Source organism: Corvus kubaryi, unplaced genomic scaffold (assembly GCF_017639235.1).
Source record: "Corvus kubaryi isolate FWS band 111438036 unplaced genomic scaffold, C.kubaryi_AGA036_p1.0 133, whole genome shotgun sequence".
Classification (NCBI taxonomy): domain Eukaryota; kingdom Metazoa; phylum Chordata; class Aves; order Passeriformes; family Corvidae; genus Corvus; species Corvus kubaryi.
In genome coordinates, this window is record NW_024580667.1 from 28201346 (window position 1) to 28228854 (window position 27509).

Below are 27509 nucleotides of genomic sequence, written 5' to 3' on the forward strand. Positions count from 1 at the left end.
AAACATGTACCACCAAGACAAAGGTGAACTGGGCTACATTTTTGGTAGTAATTTTTTAATGTCTAAAACCTATAAAAAACAAGGATTGAGGGTACTTGTTCCAAAGTTCATATGAAACAGAATGTAATTTGCATTTCTCAAATACCTTAAACTAAGTACAGAGAAATACCATGTAAAGGAAACTTTTGCCACAGAAAAAATCAGAAGTTTAAACATTAAAGGAATTTTTGAAAAAATTGAAGCATGTAGTAATTTGAAGTTCACATACAAAACATTTAAAATCATGTTTACATTCAAAACGTGCCTGAAGTTTAAAATACCTGCATAACTGCATCATTTTTGCTTGTAGGTTTACCTGAATTTTAGAAATACACATGGATGTTTCATACTTGTCTGGAAATACCAGCATGAATTAACATACTTCTGAATGGTTTCTGCTTAGGTCATAATAATTTTTATATTATTTTTACACATAAATCTCACATTGGACAGGAGTGTTGATCTGCTGGAGGGCAGGAACGGATCTGGACAGGCTGGACTGATTGGGCCAAGGCCAACAGCATGACGTTCAACGAGGTGAAGTGCCAGGTCTGGCGCTCACAACAACCCCAGGCAGCGCTACAGGCTGGGGACAGAGTGGCTGGAAAGCTGCCCAGTGGAAAAGGACCTGGGGGTGCTGGTCCACAGCAGCTGAACATGAGCCAGTGTGTGACCAGGTGGCCTAGAAGGCCAATGGCATCCTGGCCTGTACTAGCAATAGTGTGGCCAGCAGGATGAGGCTGTGATCATCTCCCTGTTCTTGGACCTTGAATCCCATGTCCAGTTTTGGGCCACTCACTGCAAGGAAGACACTGAGGTGCTGGAGTGTGTCCAGAGAAAGGCAGTGGAGTTGGTGAAGTCTGGAGCACAAGTTTTATGAAGAGCAGCTGAGGGAGCTGGGGGTGTTTACCCTGGAGGAGGGTCAGAAGAGACCTTATCACTCTATAACCACCTGAAAGGAGGCTGTAAGCCAGGTGAGGTTGGTCTCTTTTCCCAACCAACCAGTGATAGGACAAGAGGAAAATAGCCTCAAGCTGTGCCAGGGGAAGTTTAGGCTGGACATCAGAAATAATTTCTTCACTGAAAGGGCAGTCAAGCTTTGGAATGGGCAGTCCATGGAGGGTGCGGAGTCACCATCCCTGCCTGAAGTGTTCAAGAAACAACTGGACATGGCACTTGGTGCGATGGTCTAGTTGATAAGGTGGTGATTGGTCAAGGGTTGGACTCAACGGTCTTGGAGTTCTTTTCCAGCCTTGATGATTCTATGATTGCTAAATTTAGTAAGTGTAAATCTACAACAGCCTGTTTTACAATGGCTATTAGGAATTCAGAAGTGCCAAAATGTTCATAAGCAATTTTCTTAATGCAAAAAAAAAAAAAAAAAAAAAAATTCCAAAAAAGCATTAATGTGCATGGAAACTGTCTTCTGGGTAAGAAAAAACCTAGGAAACAGGTTTTTTAGTACTAATAGCAAAACAACTTCCAATATATGTGTTAACAGAGGCATAAAGAGACACATCTGCAACAGTTATACTACACTCTGGAAACAACATGACCAGCATATAAAAAACAGTTAAAAAAGGTGTTGCAGATGGTCATCTTTGTGAAGTTACATATTGTTTTGCACAAGTTTCAGCTTCAAACCTTGCACATTGGTTTTCCTGCTTCTGTTTAGCTAGAGTAAGAATAGCAGTGCTAGAAAAGACAAGCTTCCAGTAATAGCACTGCCCACACAGAGCCTTTTGAAGAGCCCTGCACACCACACTGCCAAACACTCCACCCAGACCTGGAGCCCAGCCCTTTGTTCCAGCAGTGCTGCAACACCTTTTGCCTGCCTCAGCCTCTGGCACCACAGCAAATATGCATGAAGCTCACATTTTCCAAACTTCATTCTTTCCAGTGTGGTGGACTCCAACAGCAGGGCTGGATTGTGAACCCCCCTTGGACCATACCAGCTTAACCCAAGGGACCTCCCTCCCGACCATGTATTCTAGATCTACCATGCTTCTGGGAACATCGTGTGCTGACAAAGGCAGGGCACTTCCTCAGGAAGGGCAACCCTGAGAACAGAAGGTCTGTCCTGGCTATATGGAGCAATGCAGGAAGACAGAGAGAGGGAGTGAAGAACACAGCATCTATCCCACAATCTCGTTGTAGAAAAACTGCCTTGCTACAGTCCTATTTGAAAAGGAGAGAAGGGTTTCAAAATTGCAAAGCATGCTATCCTCAAAAGCAGAGAGGAGGAAAGATGAATGCACAGAAAGCCGTATGAAGACGGCCATACCTTTACCTTGGTATGTGACATCATAAAATAGAGAGTGAAAACACAGGAACAGGTAAGAAGTTATTTTTTAAGAAAGTTATATTAATTGCAGCTGAAAGTCAATGCAGATGTGTGACAGTAGCAGACAGAAGATGCTGACCTTAACAATTCTAAGACCTGAATGAATGCTAAGGTAAAAAGACTCCTGACTTTGAGCTAGCACCAAGATGTTCATCACATGGAAACCCAGAACTTGAAAAGCTTGGGATAAGCAAGACTTACACATGGAACAGTTTGCTGTGTAAGAAACTGAGTATTTTCTTTAAATTTCTTTTCATTCACACATGTGAAACATATATGAGTATGGTCCTGGTATAAAGCTTTGCAATGCAAAATATGGAAATAAATAAAGCAACAGTATCAGCCAACCAGAGCAAAACCAATCATTCATTGTGCAAATAAAAAACCACTTGTACAGGTCCCTGCATTTACTAATGAATTTTAGGCATGTAAATAACATAGTAACTATTTTAGCAACACAGTAGGCTTGCAGGTCACAACTCTACCACCCAACCTGCCATTCCACCTTACGTGGCAAGAGCCACTCTGCTGCAGAATTGCAAAAATTCTCTGTAACAGGTGTAGTACCCATCACATTGTGATACAGTTTAAAAAAAATTTAGTTACACAAGTATACTGTATAACTACTAGTCAAATATGTGAATTCCTACAGCTTGACTGGCTCACATTTATTTTAAAGAAGTCAAGGTCACTCTGATCACTGGTCTACATCAAAAAGAAAAAGTACTCAGCTATCACACAGAAAAGCTTACTACTGTAAATTATTTTTTCATGTTTGGTTTTAAGGAAAATAAATCATGCACACACAAGAACTGTCAAACTCCTAGAGGGAAAAAAGTTTTACTGCCTTTTCCTTCTGATTTATCCTAGGTCTTTAGAGTTTTTGTTTCACACCAGTCTAGATGAGTGCTACTGATACATCTTTCCTTAAAACGTGTAAAAACAGTAATCTAACTGACAAGATCCAGAGTGGACTACAGCCAGGCTGCTGTAGTTTCTCCTACTTATTCTCCTACTCCTCCTTATTTCTCCTGTTTGGCTAGGCCAGGGAAACAAAAGGACACAACTCAACTTGCTGCAGGAACAATAAACCACAATGCAGCACAGACCACTACTGGAGCAGGAATAAGAGACCATGGCAGAGCTTTTGTTCTGCGACTTCTAATGCATGTCCACATAGCAACATGCAGAGGCACCTCTCAGGTCTGGATCCCTGAAACCCTCACTCCTAAGAAAGCAGCTGGACAGCACTTCTGTAACATGGTATGAGTGAGGGAAAAGAAGTTTGTCATACAGGAGAATTGCTTCTCCTAGCGCAAGAAAAGGTTTCACTGCAGTTGAGTTGCTAATAACACATCAGAAAAGCCCTCACCGTTTCCTCCTCCCCATTTTTTAGGTATTCAGTCCAATGTTGGGGGGCTCACAGCAGCCTTGCTCCTCCTTAAGTTGGGCAGCTACAGCAGAGAAGTCCTTGAGCAATTCACACTATGTCCCTAGCCTGCAAAACATCCTGAAAATGGCATCCAGCCCGTGGTGTGTAAAATGCTGAACTGCTTGGGGGGAAGGCGTGAAGGAGACAGTTTAAGGTCAGAGAAGAAGTTTGTGGCAAAAGAGAAATGAACCCAGATCCTCTGAAGCCTCAGACAGCACAACAACTACTGGGCTACATTCCCTCTATTATTTTGGAACTTGTGCTGTAAGCCAGAAGAGCAGTTTGTGGCTTCCCTATTAGAATTCTGTAACAGAACAGTTTGAATAACTGGAAAAGAATCTTTGTTTGCTAACTCACAGAAGAATGAAGTCTCAAATAACTTTTTTTTTTTAATGCAAACCTGCAAACCTTTTGAATTTTCAAACTGAAATGAAGGTTTCAGCCCATCACAATCTTGCTTCTAGTTAATCTTGACTTCCAGACTAATGAAGATAAGACAAAAAAGGTTCAGACCTGTCAGCAATATGTTCTGCGAATACTGTTCAGTGAAAGAGAGCTAGTTTTCTGTTTCCAGAATTTATGTCAGAAGTAACTGGCATATAAATTCACCAATTTAAGTCACAATCTTTTTTCTTAGTTCAACAATCCATCTGCCACAACAGATACCAGCAGGTATTGTGCCTTAGTACTGAAGTGTCTTCAAACCCGTGCCAGATGTTAGTGAATGGCAGGTAGAAATTACATCCCTGCTGTCAAGTCTGAATATAGGCTGTAAGATTTCTGACACTGTATTATGCTACCATCTACTGGTTCACGTTAAATTAAACCTCTGAACTTTCCCTTCAATTCATTCACGCTCAAAAAAAAAAAAAATCAGTTTCTACAGAGGCTTAAAATTGCAAAATATTAATTTGAAATTTTCTAAGGCAATTTCACAGTTCTACTCAACTTTTGTCTTCTTTTTATTAAGCAGATGGAAGAGTGACTATTATATATGTTCAGAACATTTTTAATCAAGATACACCAAACTCATCCACTCATTTACTTACATTCGGCTAGTTTCAATGTTCTCAGAGTGAGGTTCTCCTGGTGATCTGCAAAACCAGACAGAAAACCTTAAGCATTGCTTCTACTTCTAAGTCAGTACAATATGAAGAGTTACGAAAGATGGAATGTGATAAGTGTATTATTGTCACTAAAAGCATCAACTTTTTGATACTTGCAGATTTAATTTCTCAAACTCTAGAATACAGTTTATAACATAAAACATGATAGTATAATTAAGCCAAATTTCCTTAAGAAGGAGAGCACTCTTTCCCCACTGCTTACACAACAGGAGTCATTAAGGAAGAGATCTGCCAGTACTTCTGCATTCAGGCTGCACAGTGCACCAGTTCTGGGCTAATTCTTCATAACCACTTCTGTAACCAAAACGTGTACTCAAAGACTATCAGTGATCAACTGCAACCAAAAATTCTTTACAAAGCTGGAGTCTAAGAAGTAGCAGCTTAGAAGCAGGGTCCAAAAGAATCTCAAAGCAAATCTCACATCTCTCTCCACCTGAATTCATGGAGCTAATCTCACAGACAGCTTTGTTTTCTTCAATCCAGCCAAGAGAACAGCCAGTAATATTCAGAATTAAGTGTTATTGCCTGGCATTTTTGAACACACAAGCAGCACCTGTGTTTATCTTGACAACCCCCACTGACTTAATTTACAGAGTAATTCAAGGGGTATAGCTCCATACTAACTTCAGTAGACTAAATTATAGTTATGTAGCTCCTCTTTATTCCCATCTTCCTTAAGACAGCATAGATGCAACAGCTGACTTTTTTTTTTTTTTAAGACAGTATTTTTCTTCTCCCTTTCGGACTTTCCCCTAACCAGTGAGTTTGTAGCCAGACAAGCCAGAAGACAAGGCACTACAAATGCAGCAGTTCTGATTCCCATAATCTTAGGATGCCTTGAAATCATACCCTAAAAGACCTTACGGAACCTTCACTTGAGTACAAACTTTGGTACAGTTGACCAGAACTGCCATGCTGGAAATACTGTGCAAGGAGTGGAAAGAGAGCACAGTCATTACAGTAAAACTCTGCAGCTTGGATGAACAAAAATGTCTTTCATGACAGCTTTCTAAAAACAGAAGTGAGCTAAAATCTGCAAATAGAACTAACTTTGCAGGTTTCACCAGAGTCTGCTGCGGGATTTCAGTTAGGACAGATAAGCAGACTTTCCCATAGCTTTACAGGGAAAAAAATCTTTACTTACAGGAATGCAATTTCTAAATTTCTCTATTTACTACATAACTATCTATAATATTCTAAACGCTATTGGAAATCTCCAGTTGTAGCCTGATAGATTCCTTTTTTCCTGTTTCATTGTGCTATTTTACTGGATGGTCTCGCCTATTAAAGCTTGGACTGCTCTCGAAATTCTTTACTAAAATTTTAGTTCCTTTTCTGAAGCACCAGATCTTAACAATATTCTGGATTCTACCAAACAGACCCAGTGCCTAGAAGGTATTTCTGGCAGACAACTTAGAATTCCTAGGCTAGCTGGATACTGTGCAGTGACAGATGATGCAGAACACAGGAAATTATTTGTTTATATTTCATTAACTTATAAAATTTAACTGACACTAGGGACAGAATTCTGAACTTCCTATCCAACTAATTTTATACTCATGCTTAAAACGTAAATACCCTTTTAACTGGAAAATAGCATAAAAACTGCCCAATTAAAATTTTGGCCTCTATTTATTACCTCCAAATTACATTTCTCTTACTCATTAAATTCAGAACTGACAAGATAGTTGCTGACAAAAATATTGTTCAGCAGCAAAACAAATAAAATTTCTCTTCAACTCCAGCAACCAAAGCAAGCCTCTAAATGCTTAGTGAAAAGAACCTCAATTGTTTTTTCCCACTTATTCACCTGGGCATGTAAGTGGTAGAAGCTGGAGTAGAGGAAAGATGCACGTTTATATTCATACTGGTTAGCTCCTCTATTTACTTCCAGGACTTCAGTAAACAGTAGCAAAAGGTCTGGACATTTGAGGCTTTGCTCTCTTAATTCTAATATTGCGACATACAACACATTGAAGCTTTGGGAGAGTAGTGCTTTTAGTTGCTATGAAAATGCAAGGGAAATAGTGGTGTTAAAAGAAAAACATCAAGAATACTGATCACTTTCAGCCTTTAAAATAAATAGCAGTATGAAGAATTACAGAAAAAGAGCAGATTGGCATCTAAACTTTGCATGTAAAAAAGTTAGCCTGGCGATCTGTAGTACAGACATGTAAACACAGGTATCAGTATACCCAAAATCTTTTCCTATCCTCATCATTTGTGAGAATTTTATCTGGGCTGTAAAGAGACAGTACAGTTCATGTTACTGTATTGTCTGTTAACACAGACAATACAGTCTATGTTACTCTAAAAAAACCCCCCAAAAAGATGCTTCTGTAAGATAAACAATATAAGAAAAAAATACCATCTAGCTGGGTCAAAAAAGGTTTGGTCCTCTAAGGAAAGTGGTTCTGCAGAAAACAGGGTGAAAATTCCTTCAGCTTATTGTTTTCTAAAACATGAGCAGACCTACTATAACTATGGTTTGCAGAACTATTAATGCACATATTAACTCGATTTTAAAAGGTTTCAAATGACAATGTAAGCACCTAACAAAATGAGCTTTCAGTACTCATTAAAATGAAGTGGAAGATCAATCTAATTACAGGTTGCACTTGTTTGCTGAGAAGCTATTTATTTTGCAATACCCAATTGTTTACAAACAAGATACCTTGTTATTTCCTGTGAGCAGGCAACAGTACTGAAAAACAACTATATAGTACGGCAAGACGTCCTTTCATCATGCTTAAAATCTGAAACAAGAGTTCTGTTCAGAGAAAATCTCAGAGCAAATGCTCTTAAAATTTCAGCTTTGAATTAGATTGTAGATACTGATCACAAGACACCAGCTAATCTGAATACTGCAGTATGAGCTAGCAAATTCAAATGGTGGCTCATTTCCAACAACACAGGGAGCAACTTCTCCATTCTACAAGCCACTCCTTTTACCTCCAGTGTACCCCTCTAGAAGAGAGAAGTAATGGTATGCCAGCTTACACATTTTAACACCATCAAGCCTCCTGGATAAATACTTTAAAAAAAAATTGAACAAATGCTTGGCTAAGTATGCTAAACAACTTATACAGAAATTCAGTATAACAGTAAAAATCACCAGAGACTTTTAACTGACAGTATTTTTCTTAAGAGGGATATCATGGAGCACCACAGTGCTTATATTTTAAAAAGTAGGCAGAGACAAACTAAGTGAGCTTTGAAATCACTGTTAGCAAGAGTGTAAGTCAACTTTGCCAGCTGACTTATCTTAAACAAATAATGTAACTCAATATTATTTATAAAACTAACTTCAAGCCATACAAGTTAAATACCTTAAAATAAACATTATAGTAGAAAAATTCCTGAGAAACAACCCAGTATGCTTCATGCTTACCTTTTACAAGCTGTGGCCATTCGGTGACATCAGGGTGATCACAATTTTGAGTCACTGATCAAAACCGAGTTGTCACACCACTCCTGTATCACGCTGGGCTAAGCATAAGCTTAACAATTCTAAATAAGTAAAAATAATTTAGTTAAAAGTCCTTAAAAATTATTTTCAGCCAATTCTCTAAAAATAATAAAAAAAAACAACATAAAAAGAAGAAAAATATTGATGCTAAGTATTGTTTTATCAGTGAGATTAAGACTTACATTCATTTTTTGCATGGCATTCTAACTTCTAGAGTTACTCACTGCAGTACAATCAACTGGTGAACTTGAAAATTCAGCAACTTATTTTTAGTCTTTCTAAAAAACCAAAATCCATACCCATCTCTTGGACCAGCAGAAACACCCCATGACAAGACAACAAGCATTCAAAGATCTGGAATTGTGTGCATAAATATGAACTGTAATTTCTACCTACAATAAAATTCTGGTAGGTGTTTTGCTGCTACAGTTGGGTTAACATTGTTTCTTAGCAAGGCTCTGTTCCCAGGGAGCAACAAGTAACCTGAACTTTGTTGTGTGCCTCTCCCCAAAAAGAAGTAAGCTACAGCTACATAAAAGTTTCAGAGGAGCAACTTTTGCTATCTATAGCAAATCTTTTAGGTTCTTTGCTCCATTTATATCACATGTCCTCTCTCCTCTCCCTTAAACTTTCAAAAGTATATTTTACCTGTCAATTGTTTCCCGTGATCTGGCTCCACTGGTATAAATTGAAGGGTTGGTCCTTTACTTTGTCACGCAGGTGGCAGCCAATGATCACTCAGCAATACTCGTGCCCAGAGCGCCCTGGGACCACCCCAGCTGATTACTTCCATGGCTGAAAAGGAACCAGTTAGTCTCTTACCTACTGCTATTATCTACTCTAAACTAAAGTTAATGGATAACATATTTCCAAACATAATCCTCAACACTCAATTCATCCCATTCTCTCTCCCCCCCAAAGCTCCTAAGTGCGCTGGAGAAAGCCAGAAAAGAAACAAGGCCTCTGAAGGAGAGTCAGATGACAAACAGCATTTCCTTTCTGCTAATATAAATTTTTGATAAAAACTGCAATGTTAATATTGTATTTAGTAAATAAAAAGTTATCTTACTTTCTCTTAACAGCAGCAGCTATGAAGACAGACCTCTGTATAGTATCCTGATAAGTTTTATTCCTGTGGTAACCCAGATGAAACCCCACATTTGCAGGTTGCCATGCAGCAAAAGCCTCACACAGAATGAAGGTGCACAAAGCTATTGAGGGCACACCCGCAGCTCTCTGCAACACCTGCAGACATAACAATCTGGTGCAAATACTAAGAGAGCACATCAGACAGCTTTAAATATGTAGTAAAAACCATTTATTTCTTTACTGCACCTTCTTAGGTGCTTCAGTCCAACCTATACAAGAGTCTTGCAGTAAGATCTTAGCAAGGTTCATGATTTTCTAAGGTTTGTCAGAAAAACTGCCCAGTTTTGCCAATCTACTATAATTTGCCATTCTATCACAAACTCTGCACAGAACAAAATTTGTGTTAGTTTCAGAATGATGCTTATTAGTTTTATCACATACATTCATTGAGATAGGTAAAGTGCCATTTGATGATTTTAACATCAGTAATATTTGAGTGTTCTCATCGTAACACAAGTGCAGTTGACACAAGGAAAGTAAAAAAGAAGCAGGCTACCAAAAATCTCCAAAATAAAACAGAGGTTCTCTAGTACTTATGTTTTATGGGTGTAAATTGTCAAAGTTTAACTGAGTCAATGCTAGGAACATAGAAAAACAATTAAAAGTCAGTTGGACAGGTTCCTGATCTGTCAACATTACAGAACAGGGTAAGTATTTTCCATTTAATGTCTGCTGACTGTCAGCTGTACAGAAAGGCAAAACCTAAGATGCTGATGCAAAACTGAGAAGCTGTAAAACACTGCTTAATACATTCTGATTAAGACCTGAAAATGTCCAGTTTCAGGCAAGCCTTAGTTTTGAGGAAACAGATGCCTATTCTAAAACTGCTTCTAGCACCTAGCCCAAGTAACTTCTAGTACACTGGTCAGAGGACAGTGGTATCATCTCTAAAGCTTCACTGGCTGGGAAGCCTGCACTCTGACTGCTGGAAGTACCAGCTCATGTTCTGGAGTGTGCCTGACCAATCACTCCCTACCTAGACTTGGTCCTATATCACCCAGACTATTGGCAAAAACTTTCTACAGCAGATTTCCATTCAAATAGAAGTATTTAGAACACCAGGCTGCCATGAACCTTAGTAAAACAAAGTTTTCCTGAGGCTGTTTCATACGGGAGAAGTCATGAACACGACTGACAACAGCGAAAGAGTACATGAAGTGTTGGTGCTGGATTCAAACACCACCAGATTTTGGAATGTTAAAAAATATACATTAAATTGGCTGCTCCAAAGTCATAGGCAAGACAAGTTTGTGCCAAGGCCTGACACAGACCCAACTCTGTTAGTCAGATTTATCACACCACCGAACATAGTATCTACAGCAGTTCTGTGATGGGAGGAGTATCTGAACTGTCACAAATCTCACTGAGCTGAAGTAAACTCATTGAAGCTTTGTTGTGAAATTTGTATCTACAAATTGAATTTATCATGGGTCAGAGCTTTGAATCAGGTAGTTTCAGGATTTCTGATTTGTTGCATGATACCTTGAAACTAGACTTTTACTGTACTGCAGTTGAAAATTCTCATGCTACTTTTTGCCAATATAGATGCAAAAAACCTTAATGAATCATTTTTCTCTTTTGTCTCCTTCTCATCCTACCTTCCCCATCTATCCTTGCTGCCACTCCTGTGGGACTGAATATGATTGGCAAGGATTCCCTAGCACAGATGAAAGAATTAATTTTTCTAAAACCTTACTCATTCATGCATCAGCAGAGTAGAGTCTGCTGGCAAAGAGACCAGCATGTTGAAACACAGGGTGGGTGGTGAAGGAGACTGCCACCAAAGATCCCTTATTCTGAATATAGCTCAAACAAAGGACATTTTGACTGCTTAATCCAAACAAGCCACAAAAACCCTCCAACCTGGTTAAGAGAGTCAACTTGATTAGGAAGGGAAAACCACACTGATGAATACACCGAAATCTTGGAAAATGGCATTATGGAGAATTGTGAATTGGTCTAAACCAACTGCTTTTCTGTCACAGGAATTTCTCTACAAAAAAACTTCTCTGTTTGAAACTTACCTTATAGAAGATGAAAACAGCAGCCCCAGAGCAGATACTTATTGGTATTACTCAAACAAATTCCCCTGGTCTTCACTGTTATGATCAGCATGGCTTACAGTTTAGGCTTTCACAAACACACTGAGCAGCTGAAGGTATGAAAGGAAATTTGTGGCTGTGGAGTATGTCTGAGAAACCCAAGATGGCTGCCAGGCTCTTTGGGACTGGGCAGGCTCTAGTACAGACACATCTGTGTCTGCCTAGCGACTATTTACTAGGGGTAGAATCAACCAGGACTGCAACAACCCCTGTTACAGTTAGGAAGACAATACACAAGGATCCATGTCTTCAAACCACGTATCTGAGAACTCTGTGACTTAACCTAGCCTTCATCAAAAAGGAATGGGATAAATAATGTTTATGCAGTGATTTGGAACAGCATCTATTTCTCCAAGATGGCACACAGGTGAATATTTTCTTAAAAGAATGCTCCCATCAACTCAAGGAGGAGTTAAAAAATGAGTGAAAGAACAAGATGTCAGGAAGCAACTTCATGCTAAAAGGCTAAAGGCTAAAAGCAACTTTGTTGCATAGTTTGATAAAATATACCTACATAGTTCATTAAACCTTGAAAGTCTACAAGCAGTAACACCAGGCAAGAAGAGGTCCCCAACTTCAACATACAGAACCTAAAGCCACACCCTGGAGATTGTAAATACTTATTCTTCAGCAACCAAAAAAAGGCAAATAATTTCCAGGTACCAATAATTTAACTGAACATTACATGGTAAACCTACTATGGTGCCTGGGTATTTGATGTTCACTTTCTGTGACAGCAGTGAAATCTGGCAGCTGATACATAGTATCTGATGCCTAGGAAGATCCCTTCCAACATGAGCACTATCCTTACTTAAACTGTAACTTCTGATTGACTTATTAAAAGAGTGGGACTTGTGGGAAGTGGCACTTGTAAGAATTTAGATTTCCTTTATAAAATAATTTTAAGTTATCTACCCAAGTAATCTTTGATCCAAATTTTTTAAGATTCTCTTTTTGATCTATGATGAAAACAGGGGCGATTTACTGTACAATGAAGTACCATGATCTACATTACCTTCCAGTACCAGAATTTGAGTTGCTTAATTAAATGTAACCATCTCTCTCAAGAATATACCACTGAAGACAGCTTTTGTATGTTTTCTCAAGAGTCCCTCTGAATGTCCCAAGAACGAATTTTATGTATTTCCAGAAAGACTTTGAGTACCACAATGAAACAGTCATCTATACAATAAGGAACTGACACCTAATACGAGAGCTGGCCTTTTAAAACTTGAGATTGAGTCAAATGTCCTGGAGAATATTCACCAAACCCCTAAATTCAATCTTAATTGTCATAAGTAGAAAAAATAATAACGTAATAGGCATGTTTGATTTCTTCATAAAGTTGGAAATATAAATTATTTTGTTGCCTGCATGCTGCTTCCAATGCACAAAACATAAAAAGAGAAGTTTTCTTCATGCATCTAATTCGTAGGCAAAATTACTACTGATCCTACAATAAAATAAAACAGCCACTAATACAACCTGATCATAAAAATCCTAATGGAGCCAAAAAAAGCCCAACCAAATGATAATATGGACTCTATATGAATTTTTCCTACTGCATGGTAAACCAAGCAATTCTACTAGTAACAACAAATGCAAAATCACATTAGTTAGAAAACCAAAAGAATTGGGTTCTATCCTGGAAAATGCCAACCTAAAGTGACTAAAGCAGTCACAACTGATGCACAAATGTACACATGCTCCCATATATTACAAAAAGAGTGACAGATATGACTCATGAAGGGTCCCTGGAAGAGTGTCTGTTCATCTGCACAAAGTACTTCACACATCTTCCAAACTCTAACCCAGTTCTCCAATTATTCAATATTCTTCAGAAGTGTTCCAGAAATAGTAAAAAAGAGCCACAAAGACAGCATGAAGACAGAAGAAAATGCCTTGTGATTAGACAATGAAAAGAGTTCAAAGTTAATCAAGCCTATCAATATAGATACTGGAAGAAACTAAGTCTTCTCATAGCACAAAAAGAATACATAAAGATCTTCCAACTGAAAAAAATGCATATGAAATCCTCTTGAATAGAAAATGAAAGCCGACAAATTCTAATTAGAGTAGGAACAAAAGCATGCAGGATAATGAGAAAAATTAACACTTGAATAAATTATTTGGGATGGGAATCTGAATTTGCTACTATCTTCAAATTAAAGTTAGTGCTACTCTGGAATTTACATTTCAGTAAAAACACAAGTTACTGAGTTTCATAAAGGCAGAATTTTGTGCATCTCAATACAAGGAGATCAAACATAGGTTCATATAAAAGCTCCATCCTATAATGTCTGTATACTTTGCCTTGATGTCAATACTCTCCACTGTACTGTTTTTGACTAGGATAAAGTTCATTTTCTTCATAGTAGCTAGTGTGGGGCTGTGTTTTGGATTTGTGTTAACACAGGGATGTTTTTGTTATTGCTGAGCAGTGCTTTCATAGATTCAAGGCCTTTTTCACTCTTCACCTCACCAGGCAGGAGGCTGGGGGTGGACAAGGAGTGGGGAGGGGTCACAGCTGGGACAGCTGACCCCAGCTGACCACAGAAACATTCCATATTATATGGCATCATGCTCAGCATATAAAGCTGGGGGAAGAAGGAAAAAGGGGGAATGTTCAAAGTTACAGCATTTGTCTTTCCAAGTCACCGTTACCTGTGATGGAGCCCTGCTTTTCTGGAGATAATAGAACATGTGCCTGTCCACGGGAAGTGGGGAATGAATTCCTTATTTCGCTTTGCTTGCATGTGCGGCTTTTGCTTTACCTATTAAATTATCTTTATCTCAACCCACGAGTTTTCTCACTTCTACTCTTTCGATTCTCTTTCACATCCCACTGTGTGGGGAGGTAGAGAGTGGCTGTTTGGTGTTTAGTTGCCAGCGAGGTTAAACTATGACATTCATAAATCACAGAGTAACAGAAGAATATCTGATGTTTGCTCCCATTCCCACCCCTCAGACCAAAGCTAGAGGCCTGTGTGTTATTCCCATTTTCTACAACTGCCCCTGCAACTTTGGATTCTAGATTCCGCCTTCAACATCTGTTCTTGGTTTGATATTTCAGTGAGATCATATATGTATTTTGTTCACCTTTGCAAAAGCAGGAAAGATCCAAAATTATCCTTAGCTTCGGCATTTTTCACTTAGACCACAGTCTGATTTTTGTCTTCCACTACAAACACACCTGATTTTTTTTTGCAGCAGAACCATTTGTTTTTGTTTCTATTTCAGTTATATTGTATCTATTACTTCAGGCTCCCTCCAAAATGATATAAAGCCATGAACAAAAAGTCCCTTCTACACCAGTAGGTGAAATCCAATCACCTATTTAAATGTCTTTTAGTAACTCTCCTTTTACTGGCTACTTATCATGTTAAATTATTTTGCAATCAGGTAAGTTTTACAGCTTTGCTTCAGCATTACTATTTAAATTTTTATTCTGTCTGTCCTTTTGCTTATGCTCTGTTTTGATTTCTTTTGCCACCCATTTGTCATGCTGCCTTCCATGTAAAGCATCCTTCTGTTCACCAAGTTCTTCAGCATGTTTGCTTAAATATAATTTATATTAAAACCAAGCAACCATGCAATTCTGTAGCACAACATTCAGCTTTTCTGATGTTCCATTAGTATTTATTACTCACAATTTGTGGGGGATTAGAGGGGAATTCTTCATCAATTTATGAAGCACATACCATTACAAAGACTCAATGCATACATACAGTGGCAAGCAGTTAAACATCCAGAAGAAAAGCAGCCAGCAGGAATAATGGCAATAAAGAAATAATGGCTTAGGTTTGAAGAAGAGCCATTGTACACAGAACTGGTATTGACACTGGAGAGCAAGAAGCAGGTGGGTGGTCCCAGTGGTGCTGTGGGTGCAAAAATGAATATACACTACCTGCCAGATGCCTACTAGAGTAAAGGACCAATCTATGCAATTCTCTCAGGAACATCTGGATTGTGATAATGTAACATTGTAGCTTTTTGAGAGACAATTTTTAATTAGTACACACTACAGCTAAAGTTTCAGCATAGAATTAACAGTTTTATTAGAGCCTGTCTATAGCTACCTACAAAACAGAACTTAAAAAGATACCAAACAACTCTTTTGCGAACTTGAGATTTCAAAACTTTAAGTATATTTCTAAGTCAATTATCTTGAAAAATCCAGACATAAACCCATGGCACAGAAAACTTGGATCAGCTGTTACTGAGCTCTTCCCCACATTTTAAGTGGTACACACATTGCTTAGAAGCTGTTCTTGAAATAACTACATACAATCTTGTATATGCATGAACAGACCTATTTAATATGGCAGAAAAATTAACCTAATAGTTGTTTTTCTGAACGCAGTGATGCTCAAAGTTTCAAAAATTCTCTATGTTCCAAGTTGGTTCATAGTTGGTAGAACTTAGAGACACTACAGAGTGGTGCAGTAATAGCAGGTATTACCAGAGAACCACACCAGAATTAAGTTAGGAAATGGCAATTAAAATAACTACAAGTTCAAGTTCCAACCCTGCCACAATACATGTACATATTTTTAAGCTGACTGGACACTTAAGAGCCTAGACAAAAAAGAGATACCATGTGCCAGGGGTTTATGTTAACACTGATAATAAAGATTATATTTCTGTATTTCCCAGCATTCCTATTTGTAAATTTGACTTACACTGATGACTGCATAAATTTTCTGCAAGTTCTGAACTTATTTTTCAAGTCATACCCCCACTATAAATATGCTCAGCAGCAAATAAAAAAAACTGGTACAGCTTTCAGAAACACATCAATTCTTATCCAATCCATGGAGCAATAAATGGATGGTAGCAGCATGATGATGAGCTTGTTAAATCAAAAGGGAATTCATCAATGTTATATCTGCAGTATTTATTTTCCCCAAGAAAAATCAAGTAAGTCAGTTTTCTAGAAAATTATGACTAAGTAATAGATACCATAGTAAAAAAAAAAAGGGGAAAAAGTGATTGTGTGCTTCTTCTTGAATTAATTTTCAACCCTTTTTTTAATCTCAGGAAAGAAAAGTATCATTATTTGCTATTATAATTATTAGCATACAAACAAAGTAAGTGAAAACAAACATACCATATCTTTTCAGAGCTGCAGAATCTTGTTCTTTCAAATTCTATAATGGACTTCTACAGTTCTTGTACCTATAATGCAAAACATTACAATTCAGATCTTGCAGTATGCTTCATACCAATCTGAAGCTCAATACAACTTCAAGACAATACCTTCAAAAGTGCCTATTTGATTAGTCATGAGCCTGCAACTAAAGGAAACATAGACTCATAGAATATGTCAAGTCAGAAGGGACCTACAAGGATCATCGTACCCAGCTACCCACTCCTCACAGGACTGCCTAAAACTAAGCCATATAAAAACTAAATCACACTTTTCATAAAAATGCACAACAGAAAATAATTATTGTTAGATAAACTACAAAAACAAAGTTCATGCACATAGTATTCCCTATTATTTCCCTTGCAGTGATGCAATAGTTTTACAATTCCATTCATCCAGTTCATTACAAATACCAATTTCCTTTCTCCTTCCCGGCCCATATTTAGTTCTGTTTTTTTTTCTTTTCTTTAAGAACTGGCATTTATAATAAGAAGAAAAATGAACTCTCAAAAGAAGTCACAGATAGAACCAAATCTTTGTTCTGGGTGCATAAAATCGCTGGAGTTCAGTAAGCTTTTCTATAAATTCTTCATTTTCAGAGAAGTCATAATTAACAAGGGACTAAAACATACTTGAAATATTTTCAACAAACACCTAAAAGCACAGACAGCTTTGAGAGAAAAAGTGACACAAACAGACACATAGGCATATAACTGAAGAAAGACAGGGGCTGTGGATTCCCCATCAATGGGGGTGTTCAAAACTAAGGTGGATGGAGCTCTCAGTAACCTGGTCTACTGGAAGGCGTCCCTGCCCATGGACGGGGGGTGTAATTAGATTTTTCTTTAAGGTTCCCTACCAACTCAAACCATTCCCTGATACTATGAAATCTACTTACTACTTTTCAAAAAAGTTAGTAATTTGGCACAGAATATCACATTTTCAGTACTGTGAAGACTTAATACATAATTTCTTGGTTTAAAACTTTATTAAGAGCAAACAAATCCAACACAGCTGATTTAGGCTGATCTCCAACATGGATCAGAGGTCCCACAAAGGAAAACCTGATCTGGTTACCTGAACAGTACATTCAGTTTTATCTTAAAAGATGTCAAACCAGCAAGAACTCATTTAGTGTCAAGGGCCCAATTCTTTATCAGGGAACTGAAACCCTGGACCAGTTTTACCACTAAAACTCTAAGCACTAACAACGTGAACACACTTCCTTGTATTGAAAAAAAATTCGTTATATAGGGCACCCTACATGTTTCATGAAAAAAGACTGCTATTTCAACAAACAGTTCTACTAATTATGTAGCTTTCTGTACAGTTAGGATTACTGTGCTAATGATATGCAACTGCATCAATAAAACTTTACTACCATTCAGAAGAAAAAGAAAAATTTATCTGAACAGCATGAGACAATAACTGATGATTTTCTTGTTTGCAAGTAGCACTTCCACTCTGTATCAACAGCAGAAATCCAAAATACCTTATATTCTACTAAAGAATAATTATTCATTCACAGTGGTGCCATTAGACAAACTCAGTTAAAAGTATTCTGACAAATGCAACCAATATTTTCACACCTTATGTCATCGGACTTCCAGATTAAACTTCAATGTATGCATTTGTTCTGTACAGACATACAGCAGTGTTATCTGTATAAAATTCTCTCATTCTCCTCTAAGATATAGAAGCACATATTTTCAGTGTTCACAGAGTAGGAGGAGAGCACCAAGTACAGCACGAAAAAGCAGTGCAAATACATCTACCAGAGATCTTATGATCATTGTCCAGCAATAGAGACAAGAAAACAATGGTTCCCAACAGAACTGAAGCTATGGAGTAGTCTAGGACAGTACAACTGATAGAAGAAACAAGACCACAATGGAGGAGATGCAGACAGCTTATTTGCATAATAACACACAACAACAGAAGAGCAAATCCAGCAACACAAAACTGAAGTTCCTGGACTTCCAGTTCTTCTTCAATCTCTCCTCACCAGCTACCACGGAGGCAGAACAGAGTTCAGCAGTCTACTAAGTCTAAAGTCTACATTCGCTCAAAGGCTACATGACCAACACAAAAGGAAGTAAGGCTCTGTAATGCTTGTCTAAAAGGAATGAAAATGATTTCATGAAGTCAGATGTACTTCAACATTCACCTTTAGTATACTTAATTAGCACTAAGCCACATCTGCCTAAAAAAAAATGCAAATGGCAAATGTGATTAAAGGCTTGGTCAACATTATTGCTTCCATTCCACATTAAAAAATCTTCATCTATCATGTGACCAGAGCCAAAAAAGCTGCTTGTTTACAACTATGTCAGATATTTTCAATTAAAAAAAGGAGGCTTCAAGGCAAACCGAATTATATTAACACAGACAGTAAAGCACTGAACTAACCACACTATAGCATATGTAATTACAAAATATTTAAGGAATTAATTATAAATTACAAAAAAAGCTTCACAGCTCTTTTGTCTGGCTTGATAAAAGATATCATGAAATCATCTCTAACAGCTTAAATTATGTTTTCCACTTGGAGTTTGGGGTTGTTATGTTTATCTGGTTTTATCCAATAACTGTAACACAACAGGAATAGAAGAAAAAATTCTGAGAGCACTACCCTACAGAAATAATACCTAGTATTATAAATTTTCTGACACAATTTCAAATATTTAAGTTCAATTAAGAATAATTTTCTTCCACAACTAACATTCTTAACAGTAAAAAAAAATCACATTAGCCAAGTAAAAAACAAATATTCACAAACATCCTTCTTTCAGTCAGATATTCAGGTTATAGGAATTGTGCAAATGGAGTATTTTTCACAGCCTTACTATGTAAAGGGCTCCATCTTTGCAAGCAAGAAATACCAGTGTCTCACAGAAGTGATACACACTCTCGGGAGCTCCCTTGTCCTTGAAATCTGATGGGATTTGCAGGTTGTGCGGACTCTTAAGTATGTATTTCTCTTGGCTACAATAAGCAAGTTTTGCTACACCAGCTGAAACACAAGGTGTTGCTACTCAGACAGTGTACACTAGTATACCTTGGACTTTCTAAAAACAAACTTGGGTTGTTTATACACATAGTAGAACACAATATTCATCACCAAGACTTTGGACAAGATATTTCACTATGAAAAAACAAGCAATCGTTATCTGAATATAGCTATACAAATACGAAAACCGAAAAATTGTATTGGAAACAAATTCTGAGGTAGTGACAGACCTCTTCAGTATTATCTAGCTTTGCAGAAGTTTTTGATTCCTTTTAAGAAAATGGCAAATACGACATTGTAAAATAAAGACACTTAAAGCATTAGTCAGCTCAAACACACAACTAACCATAATGCAAAACTCATCTACAACTGTGATAGCCTTTCTTCAAGTATTTTGACCTACGTCCTATTTGAGAAGTTCAGCTCCTTTAAGAGCCACTCCACCACCTGCTAACAGCCCAAGCCTGCTGAACTGCAGCTGCTCCAACCTGGCTCCCAGGGAGCATACCAGAGCAGGAGCACACGAGTAATGCCAGACCCTGGCTGCCTGGACAAGCCTGGCAGCTCTCAGTGCCTTGCAAGCTTGGCAACACAATATAGATCACTCTTGTGCCTCCCCTGCACACAGCTCCTAAAGGTAAGGGAGAAGGTGTTTGTCATCCTGACATCCTCATTTCATCAATTTCTTTGGTGTAATCATTATCAAGGAAATATTAAAAAGTCCTAAAAGCAGTCTGCCAAAGGAAGCAAAGAGCATGGTCTTCTCCATGAAGGAGATATGAACTAGCTTCACACCTAGAACTCTAGCTTGGTCAGAAGTCCTGTCAGTCCTCACACAACACCAGAATGAAAAGAAAACTATGTGGACTAATCATTGCCAGACCATTATGCAACAACCACCAAACCCAAAGAGGTTCTGTAATTTTCTGCTTGAGATCCTGTTGGATCCTATCGATACACAGGCCACCAAGATCAAATTTCCTTTGGGTTTCAAACCACTCTAAAGTTTTTGATACTTAAATTTTGTCTTTAGTTACTTAGGTCACAGCTTTGACATTTTGTCACGCAAGGAATGAACATGAAAGCACATGGAGGACGGGGAGATTTGAGATATGCCCTTTCACCAAGGGCAAGTCCTGCTGGACCAACCTGGTGACCTCCTATGATAGAGTGACTGCATCAGCGGACAAGGGAACAGCTACTGATGTCATCTATTTGGACTTCTGTAAGGCCTTTGACATGGTCCCCCACAACACCCTTCACCCTAAATCGGAGAGATAATGGATGGACTCTTTGGTGGATGAGGAATTGGTTGGATGGTTGCATACAGAAGGTAGTGGTTGAACGTTCAGATGGGCATCAATGACAAGAGGTATCCCTGAGGCGTCCATATTGAGACTGGTATTGTTTAGTATCTTCATCAATGATAGACAGTGGGACTAAATGCACCCTGAGGAAGCCGGCAAACAATACCAAGCTGTGTGGTGTGGCTGATATGCCTGAGGAATGGAATGCCATCCAGAAGGACCTGGACAAGATTGAGAAGTGGGCCCATGGGAGCCTCAGTCAATGAGGCTAACTGCAAGGTCCTGACCCTGGGAGGGGAAAACCCCTGGTATCAATACAGGCTAGACAACGAGGGAATTGGCAGCAGAAAGTAACTACAGAAGGACTTGCAGATCCTGGTTGTTGGAAGGCCAGCCTTGTCCCAGCAATGTGCGCTTGCAGACCAGAACGTATCCTCGGCTGCATCAAGAGCAGCATGGCTAGCAGGTTGAGGGAGACCAGTCTGCCCTTCTACTCCTCTGAGACCCCACCTGGAGTGCTGCATTCAGCTCTGGAGTCCTCAGCACACAACAGGCACGGACCTGTTGGAGCAAGTCCAGAGGAGGGCCACAAAAATGATCAGAGGGCTGGAGCAGCTCTCCTATGAAGAAAGGCTGAGAGAGTTGGCATTGTTCAGCCTAGAGAAGAGAAGGATCTGGAGACACCTGTTTGCTGCTGTTTAATACTGAAGAGGAGCTTACAAGACAGACGAGGACAAACTTTTTACAAGGGCCTGCTATGACAGGACAAGAGGTAATGGCTTTTAACTAAAAGACAGTAGATTAAGACTTGATATAAGAAAGTAATTTTTTACAATGAGGGTGATAAAACACTGGAACAGATTGCCCAGGAGTAGGAGATGCCCCATCCCTGGAAATATGCACGGTCAAGCTGGACGGGGCTCTGAGCAATCTGATCTATTTGAAAATGTCCCTGCTTATTGCAGAAGAATTTGGACTGGATAACATTTAAAGGTCCCTTCCAATCCAAACTATTCCAAGTTTTTGGAAAAAAAAATAATGCACTCCATACCAAGCAGTCAAGTGGTACATCAGTTCAAATTGTCTTTTATCCACCACCACTGTAATCCACCTCTGGGTGACAGTCCCACTTCTGTCATACTACATAAGATAAGCATGATTCTCAAAAGTAAATTATGTTAGTACACAGAGCATGTTTTTAAAGTTATTTGAATGGATGCAAACAGCAATGTTTTTCGATGAAAAGTACTGGGAGAGCTACAAACTGTGAATGCACTTTTCAAGCCACCAGATTAAAAAAAAAAAAAGGAATTCAAAGCTCTGCTTCGCTAACTAGAAATTTCTCTTAAAAACCCCATACATACTTCTGTTCTAAGGAAATTCAAGTAGCTTCAAAAGAAGCAGATCACCCCTCTTACCTAAGACAGTGAAGTGAGGGTCCAGAAGGAAGCCACCCATTTAGTTCCACTCAGCTGAATAACTGCAGCTTCTCCTAATTCTTCACCACTCTGTAAAACATGGGTAAAGAACCATGCAGGATGGTAACGGAAAGAGTATCGGTAAAGACTGACTTCCACCCCCTTCCTCCATTCAGCAGTTTGCATAATACAGGGAAGCAGGCTCAACCTATTAAAGTAAGTAAGAAGTAGTTAATGCTTCCTTTAAGAGATTCATTCATAAGAGTATTTGTTAGACATAACTACAATAATATTTAATTTATAATGTAATTTTGCACCCAGTAAGTTATTTTGTCAATAAGCTCTGTCCCTCCTAACCACAGGAAGGTGCAGCTATTCAAAAATAGCAATTTAAAGTGCTATTTAGTCAGATGTTACATTGCCAAACCTGAATCCTGGATCTCAACATTATTTGATTTTCTTTTTCATATTCCTCCTATGAGGTTATTTTCCTGAAGAAATGTGTCACCAGCTGGTGTAGTTACTGAAGTATTGCTTCATTGCAAAATGTTACCTTTAGACTGTATTTGCTGACTTTGTGCTAACCAACCAGATGCATTACACACATTACTATTCCTATGAACCAGCTTTTTTCCAAACTTTTATTCATGGGCAACACAGGTTCATGAGGCCATCAGGCACTGCCTGTAAATACAAGAAGTTAATGTAGTAAATGTTAAGGTCAAAGTATTTAAGGTGACAAAATTAACTTCAAACATGAGATCTGCTCACTGCTGTTGTCTCTGGAACCAGTTGTTTAGCACAGCTTTATAGAACTTCTGTGAGGGGGGCAGATTTTTGTTTTTAGAAAGTAAGCAACATACTCTACATTTTTTCATTACAGACCCTGATAGCAAATGTATTACTCCCCTCCTTCCATGTACAAATCAGAATTTGATTAGTGAAGAAAACCTTTTAACACTGCTTCTCTATAAAATTCACAGCTACCTTAAATGCACTGCATACTTCAGAAAAATTGTAAAACACACCTCCTTTGTTTAAAAATCAATATCAATTCATTAATTAGAGTGAAGACTTGGCCCACACTACCAGAAAGGAAGATTGATGCTGGAAATGCCTACATACTTTATGAATTCTGTTCCCTTTCCCCTCAATTGCATGTTCTATTTTTAAGAATTAGTTGCTTTCATCTTCAGGTGTATGAGTACACTGGTGTGCGGAGGGAGAAAGACATTCCCTGCATTTAAAAGAAGATGAACTCTCTCTGGATACTCACTAAGTAAACTAAAACTAAAACTGAGGGGGAAAAAAAAATCTTTCCTGCACAGCAAAAATTAGGATGATGCATATTTACAAAAGCATAAAAACTAAATGAATTCCATGATAAGTGTCATATCATGTACTAGTGTTTATAGAAAATGTTGTATGTTTAAATGTGTTCACAATTAAACATGTTTAGGACTTAAAACTCAACTCAAAGATATTTCCGCCCCCATCATTTATCTGGTTAAGTATAACCTGTGAATTCAGAGAACCAGTGAAGAATATATCAACAAAGAACATAATCATAATGAAACAAGCATGATTTTATACTGTGGTACACATGACATTTCATACTTTCAAAAGAGAAGTTAAAGGATATGAAAACGAACCTGTTTTATTTTCTCAAGTTGATTAAAACAATCGGGGACTCTAACAGGGACTCCAACAGGCTAAGAATATCCCTAGATATATTCAACATATACACACAGTTTTCAATTCCATCCACAAAAGAATCATTGTTCCCACATTTTTAAACAGCAGCAGCAATTAAAAAAAATGAAAATACCAGAAGTCTTGTTTGCTAAAAAAAAGGATCAAACCTACACAGCTTTGGAGTTCTGAAGAGGACTTGGACTGAGAAATGTAGGCTTTAAAATACACTGCTGTGAAAAAGTTTCTGCTTTTTCAAGCCTGACTTTTTTTGCAAAGTCACAGAACCATGCCCTGAAATAGACCCAAACAAATGAAACATTTATTTTGGTATCTAGCTTGGTGCTTTTATTTCTATATTCTTGGGAGACACTCAGGACACTCTAATGAGGAGAAATAGCAAACACCTCTGATAAACAAAATGAACTCCTTAATTCCAGCAGGAAAGATGCTACATTAAATAGCAAACATTTAGGATGGAATGGAAGGTCTTTGTAAAAGAAAGATGAAGCATCTGTAATATTGTACAGAAATAATTTCAATTAAAAGTATCAGCTCTGTAAATGTAAGTAGTGGACTAGGTTTTCTTTCACTATTTCTCTGTACTGAGTTGACAGAATGATACCGTTAGGAAGACAAGTCATAAGCACTACAAACTGCATCTATTTTAAAAGACAAACACATGTGATAGTTTTCTTTGCATATCCATATCAATTTAGCAATACACATTTCATACTTTCAACACACTCAAACTGAGTTTTGCCTTATTTTCAAATTTCTAAAAAGTACCTTCAACTGTTTCCACGATGAAAGGGCGCAGCATTATTCAGACCCAACATCTAAACCCAGCAGTTTGTGAGAACTATAAAAAGCCCATTTTCCAGCACTTTTCATTCTTATCAAGTAGTACACCTCTCACTATCTCCATCATTTCCCTCTCCCCCCCATCGTAAGTGTCTAACAACACAGTACAACTCAGAGCACTGCTTTTCCCTTAGCAGGGAATCTCTCTAACTGGATGCTATTTGCATGAATTAGGAACTTAATCTTATCTTTTAGACCTCTCCCTTTCAAACCAGTCAACCAGACCAAAAAAAAAAAAAAAAAAAAAAAGGAAAAAGAAAAAGAAAAAAGATAAACCAGCAATACAATCACGCAGGCCTTACTTTGTTAAGAAATCAAACTAAAATTGGGTACAATTTTCCACTGAGAAACTTTCTACTAGACATGCAAGAAGCATGGTAAAACCAGTCTGAGAAGCCGATTTCTCAAAGGGCCTCAGGTTTGCAGACTCCTACTAAGGCAGGTAAGTTTCCATACAGACAGAGGGACCATCCCTAAAGTGATGTGTAAGACACATGCTTAGTCCTAGAATTAGACCAACACATTACACAGAAGAAAACATAAACGAGTATTTCCTTTAACTGGAGAAAAAAGAAAAAGGATAACTACAAGCCTGTAAATTACAAGTTCTTGTCACTTAAAGGAGAATTGTGAAATATGTTTTGTTTCTTAAGCAGTAGTAACTTCTGAATGACCACAACACATCATCTGAGACATCTGATTTACAAATCAACAGTGAACTGTAACGTTCCTTAAGAGATCTTAATACTGCAGGTATGCTTAAAAACTAAAGCCCAGAAAGTCCTGCAGTCAGGAGCGACACATCACATGCATCAGCAAAGCAGCCTGCTCAGGTTCAGATCCAACTCTTCACACTGGACAGAAGGTAACAGGAGCAAGTGAACAGACCTACTTTGTCTAACAGGCCTTGGCCACTAGTTAAGAGACCCTCGCAGCGCTTCCCATTCCGGCAGCCGGCCGCGCCGATGGCACTGAGCCGTCCCATGCCCACAGCAGCCCCGCAGAGCCGTCACCGAACCAGGAAACTGAGGAAGGGGCAGGCTGGGTTCACCCAAGGTCGCCCAGCGAGCCCGGTCTCCCCCGGGGGGCCGGGAGAAGCTCGGAGCCACCCGCCCGCCCGGCCTTCCCGGGGCGGCCCCGCACGCATGTGTCTCACGGCGAGGAAGGAGAGGACCCCCGGGGCCGCCGCCTTCCCCTCCCCGGCGCGGGGGAGCTGCCAGGGCCGCCTCCCTCCCCTTCAGGGCCAGCGAGAGCCGGGCGCCATCCCCGCTCCCGGCCCTGCGCAGCGCCCACACCGACCTGGGCACCTCGGTTGCTGCTCCCGGGCGCTCCCGCCGCCGCCGCCCGGGCTCATGCGGGGGCCGCGCCGCACTCGGGGCCGGGCCGCGGGCGAGGAGGAGGCGCCGCCGCCGCTGCTACTGCTGCTGCCGGTGCCGCCGGAGCCGCGGCCTGGCGGGGCGGGGAAGAAGAGGCGGGCGGACGGGCCGGGCCGGGCGGGCGCGTCTCCTCCTCCTGCTCCTGTGTCGGCCGGGCCGCGCTCAGCGCGAGCCCCGCACCTCCATCTTGGGACAACGCGGATATCGGCGGGGCGCAGGCTCGGGACGCGCGGGAGGGAAGGAGAGAGGGAGGGAGGACCGGCCGTGTCCCGGCGTGCAGCGCGGGCGGGGGCGAGGCGAGGCGAGGCGAGGCGAGGCGGCGGCGGCGCGCTACCCACCGCGGGCAACCATAGAGAGCTGCCGGGCCGCGCCTTCCGGCCGTGTGCACTCGGAAGAGGGGAGGCGAGGCGGCGCCTGCGCGCCCGCGCGCGCGAGGCGGGGGCCGCCATGATGGAAGAGGGCAGCGCGGGGCGGCGGGGTGGGGCGCGGGGCCGCGCGTGCGCTCGCGCAGGAGCCGGGGGGCGACCCGCGGGCGGGGCGGTGCGAGGGAAGAGGCGGGTGGGTGTGGGATACGGCAGTACATACTCATGTACGCGTGTACACACGTGTACGGATACGTATACACAAACACACATATGCACACGGATACATGTATTCACACCTACAGATACATGCGTATTCACACACCTATACACACACCTATACACACATAGGCGCACCCGTACGCACGCATCTGCCCAGACGCACGTACACGGGTAGATTGGCAGGTACACACGTACACACAGGTGCCCAGTTGCACACGCAGCCGTGGGGGCCGGCGGGCAGCCCAGGGACTGGTGGCACAGCAAGGAGCCATCGCTGCTGTGGGCAAGGAGACTGGCCGCCACCACCTCTGAGTCCCTCGGCAGGTCCCCTCTGAGCCCCACCAGAGTCCAGCCTGTCCGGCAGGCCCCATGGCAGCCCGCCCAGGGTTTATCGGGTTTAATCTGGGCAGGGAGCCATGGCTGGCTGGCAGGAGGGAGCAGTGTTAG

At 40.0% G+C, this 27509-nt stretch overlaps 1 protein-coding gene across 6 annotated transcripts in view; it reads right to left on the minus strand.

Moving 5' to 3' along the window:
• Positions 1-26505, minus strand: part of UBE3A (ubiquitin protein ligase E3A) — a 53848-nt gene extending 27343 nt beyond the window's left edge. Inside the window, exons 1-7 of one of the 6 annotated variants that reach the window (XM_042041059.1) lie at positions 26402-26502; positions 22547-22754; positions 16773-16840; positions 9060-9206; positions 8334-8452; positions 7617-7698; positions 4865-4909 (exon numbers count right to left, since the gene is read on the minus strand). In XM_042041059.1, coding sequence (XP_041896993.1) covers positions 4865-4866 — 2 coding nt within the window. In that variant the 5' untranslated portion in view covers positions 4867-4909; positions 7617-7698; positions 8334-8452; ... (2 more) ...; positions 22547-22754; positions 26402-26502. Of the gene's footprint in view, positions 1-4864; positions 4910-7616; positions 7699-8333; positions 8453-9059; positions 9207-16772; positions 16841-22546; positions 22755-26401 lie in introns of all 6 variants that reach the window. The other 5 variants (XM_042041040.1, XM_042041013.1, XM_042041050.1 and 2 more) reach the window with 5 other exon arrangements.
• Positions 26506-27509: the final 1004 nt, after the last annotated feature.